The sequence below is a fragment of the Trachymyrmex septentrionalis genome, unplaced genomic scaffold (genome assembly GCF_001594115.1).
Source record: "Trachymyrmex septentrionalis isolate Tsep2-gDNA-1 unplaced genomic scaffold, Tsep1.0 scaffold60, whole genome shotgun sequence".
Classification (NCBI taxonomy): domain Eukaryota; kingdom Metazoa; phylum Arthropoda; class Insecta; order Hymenoptera; family Formicidae; genus Trachymyrmex; species Trachymyrmex septentrionalis.
This window is the reverse complement of record NW_017305779.1, coordinates 4046226-4050414: the sequence shown is the minus strand read 5'-3', so window position 1 is coordinate 4050414 and position 4189 is coordinate 4046226. Positions and strand designations below refer to the sequence as shown.

At 25.6% G+C, this 4189-nt stretch overlaps 1 protein-coding gene across 1 annotated transcript in view; it reads right to left on the bottom strand.

Annotated features, from left to right (window-relative positions):
* The window catches only part of LOC108752442 (octopamine receptor beta-1R-like), a 52491-nt gene that overhangs the window by 7810 nt on the left and 40492 nt on the right, over positions 1-4189 (bottom strand). The window contains exon 2 of the mRNA XM_018493254.1: positions 1981-2202. Coding sequence (XP_018348756.1) covers positions 1981-2202 — 222 coding nt within the window. The remainder of the gene's footprint in view (positions 1-1980; positions 2203-4189) is intronic.

Genomic DNA, 4189 nt, shown 5'->3' with positions numbered 1-4189 from the left:
TAAATATATATATAATATAAATAAAATGTCGGAAATTGCGAATAATTATTTATATTGCTATGCAATCATCCATTTACTAAAATCTTTAGAATATGTTTATTTCTTGTAATATATTTATTACGATGAAAAATTAGTTAATTTTTTATGATTATATAAAATCTCTGACATATTCTATAGAAACTTGATGAATGCAAGTAATTCTCAAATGTCTTTTTATATAATCATCTGTAATTTTATAAAATTACATACAATTTCATGAAATTATTAGTAATTTTATAAAATCGCTATATTATGGATTTAAAAAAAAAAAAAAATTAATTTATTCCTTCATTGATGACAAACGATGTTATAACGTTATTAGTGAAGAAAAACATCATTAGATTTAGATGAAGACATTTAATTTCACATTTTTATTATATGCACCAACATATAAAAATTCTTGTTTTATTTTTATTTATCATTACTTGACATTTTTATTACGAGTATAATAATATTTGTGATTCAACAAAAATATTTTTCACTTGAAAAAGTTTTTACATATTGAGTTAGTAAAATCGCTCTATATTAAGCAATTAACGAACAGTTGGTATATACATATTTTCTTTTCTCCTCTTTTTTACTTTTTGCATCTCGTGTTGTTTGCACAAAACGGGGCAAAATGAAGATACATCCTACACGCGCTACATGTAGTTCTGTTTATGCTCAAAATTAATTATCGAGTTTCACGACTAGTCTTTCGTCGGAAACGTTGCCATTGTTTAAAATACTTTACTAAATGAAATATTTCTCTCGACAAACTTTTTATCGGATTCGAAGTAAAACAGAACACCTGTCAGTGGTTTCTTTTATTTCTTAACAACCAATATAAGCAGTATTAAAATAACAGTACACGGAAAAAACGTTTTACTGAAGTATTTAAAAATTTAGCTCAATGCACAGATCTGAATACAATTTTGTTTTGACTCATCAAAATAATTTTATAAAACGCTTAATTAATTACTAGAATGCCAAAACTTTTTACAGCAAAAAGACTTTGTTATCAAACTAAGCATCTTATATATAATTATTTTGCTACTCCAATAATATTATTTTCAGATCTCTATCTAGCTAAATTTTGAAATACTTCAGCAAAACCGTTTTTTTTCATGTATGTATAAAACAAGATGTATAATATCATCTTCTTTCTTTTTGCAGTATAAATTTAAGAAATTTTAATTAATTTAGCATAATAAAGATAATTAAAATTATTTAAAAAAAGTTGAAAAAATTATACCAGTTCCAGTGAGTATGCGTGTATCTTTTAAAAGCGTTTAAGAATCCTCTCAAAGATAACGCAATGTCACGCCAACGATTTACCTCACATACGTTCCATCCACGTAATTAACGAACCAAATACACGAAGCGAACACGGAGCCAACATACTGCACGCTATTTAGCGCGAGAAAGTAATGTTAATTATCGTAACAGATTGTACAGCATGTTTTCCACATGAGATATATACAAATAAAAAAATATTTTCGTCACATATGCAGATTACATCTTTTTTATATTATTGATCGAATTCTGAATCTTTTATCTGAATACTGAAAGAAATTATTATATTTTCTATGTAACATTTTGTGAAACAATAACTTTCCTAGTTAATAAGCAAAGTTCTTTTAACACAATTTTGTGATTTTTTTAATAAATCAATTGTAACTATAAACAACAGTTAAAAATGATTATAACCTTTTTTCTATTAGAATTTTGCTCACATCGATCATTTCCATCTTTTTTTATAATAATAATAAACACAAGATTAAATAATATAGAGATTATAAGATTATAATTAATAGAATGTATAAAGGAGAGAGAAAGAGAGAAAATACAAAAATAAAATTGATATTACAATTTCATTATCCTATTTATATCTCAATTGAACCTATATCATCGTGAATAAACTTAAATAATAAACTTTAAATAATATCTAATATACGTTACCAAAGGAAGAAAGGTAACCAACAAGCTAGAAACGCTGACATGATGATACCGAGCGTTCTAGCTGCCTTCCTCTCTCTTTTCATTTTACTGCTACTTGTTATTGGCGGCTCTTCTGGTTGTGGCTCCGGCGACGATTGGTCCACGGTCGGCAGAGATGTCAAACCGGCCGAGATTCCATTGATCTGCAGATGTTTATTTAGCAGAGCGGCCGCTACTTTACTCCTAAAACATAAGATGGATTATAAATTATTATATGATAAATAATAATTGCATAATTACTTTATGCAATGCTATAAAATATCATAATATTTTATAAAATATTTTTCATGTAACTAATATTTTTTATGTTGTGTACACGAACACATACACACACGCAATCCAGAATTTAACTTAAGAAATAGTTTATATAATATTAGTTCTTGCTTTAATTTATCTCTTGATTCAATTAATATATTGAAAAAGAAATTAAATACATCAGATATATATAACTAGTATTAAATAAGTAATAATAATTAGTATAAATAACATTAGAGAGATTGAATAACTATGTATTACTAATAATACTTGAATAATAATTTTAATTCATTACAATTGTCGCATGAAATGTTATTAATAATCCTCGACGATTTTTATTATTGCAGCAAATCTCATTAGTTAATATATAATATTTATACTTAAATCTTAATCTTAACACTTAAGTCTTTTAATTGAAAAATAAAATTGTTTAATTAAGTGATTATATCTAAACATATTCTAATACGAAAAATACAAGAAAAAATTCTTATAAAAATTAATATTTTTTGTTTATTAGATTTATTAGATTTTATAATTTAATGCAGCTTGTTTTTTGCCAAATTATTGGTTTTTTTTCTGTTCAAACTCGTATCACCAATGTTTATTCAACTTCGATCTTCTCAACCGCGAGTACGATGCACCGTTGGTTTTACCATCACTTGGCTGTTATCCAAATTTACTTCACGCTACCTTTTCAGCCTGCTAAACCGTATGAATTTAATGTCTTCCCAACATACGACTATTTTATTGTTACTTCCATTTTGAATTCACAGCAGTACAATTGGACAGTCTTGAACTCTGACCTTCTGACCTAGATTTTTTATTGCAGCTTAATAAACAATTTTACAAGAATTTTACAAGAATATGTAAAAGAATTTTAATATTTTATTGCTGAGCTGTGGGGATTATTATTCTATTTTTATAATATTAAATTCTTTTGAAATTATTTTATTATTGTTTTTATTATTGGACAATAATATTCTGTAATAATAATAATACAATAATTTAGTTATACGATAGAAAATTAAAATAAAAAACAGAACATATAATTTGTTTATCGAAAATTAGAGTGATTCCTGTGAATTAGAACTAGAAAAACGTTACTCCAGTACTGAGAAAATGCAATGTATGTGTTTACTTTTATACATAGATTACTATGATATATGCTACGACATATTACTTGTTGGTGATGTTTTGCATTCAAATATTGCATTCGTTATTCGATTTGGTTATTTCGCCCGCGCAATTTAACAACGTCCATTTCATCATACTTATAGCTGATTCATGGGAAAATACAACTTTGAATTAAACTCGTGTTCGCGAGAATTAATATCGTAAAATATTTGCAAAATATTGTAGATGTAAGCTTTAATTTTGTCCATAAATTGGAAGAAAAAACATGTTTATATATTTAATTTTATTTTTAAAAAACTATGCTAATATAGATGTAAAATTTTGAAAAAAAAGATACTTTACTATTAAATCTTTTACTTATTCAAATATATTTGATTATTTAATTTTTTTAAATATTCATGTACATATGTTAATATTTTATTTATTTACATTTTAAATAGTTATTTTTCAAACAATATTAATGATATAAAAAACATAATCATCATATAATCATCATTTAATCTTTTGAGTTTTGAAAGCAAAGAGATTACAGAAAGAGAGGGGGGAGGGGGGAGGGGGGAGAGAGAAAGAGAGAGGGAGGGAGGAGAAGAGAAAGAGAAAGAGAAATTACGTTTATAACAAAGATTTTGCATTCGTAATAAAAATTCCGATTATATCTACGGCGCAATTACGAATAAAATAGGGAATATCAAAGTTATCGAACTTTGAATGACTAATTAGTATATCCTAAATAAGTAGTTTATAAATGAGTAGTTTACAAATAAGTTTTCCTCATTACTGA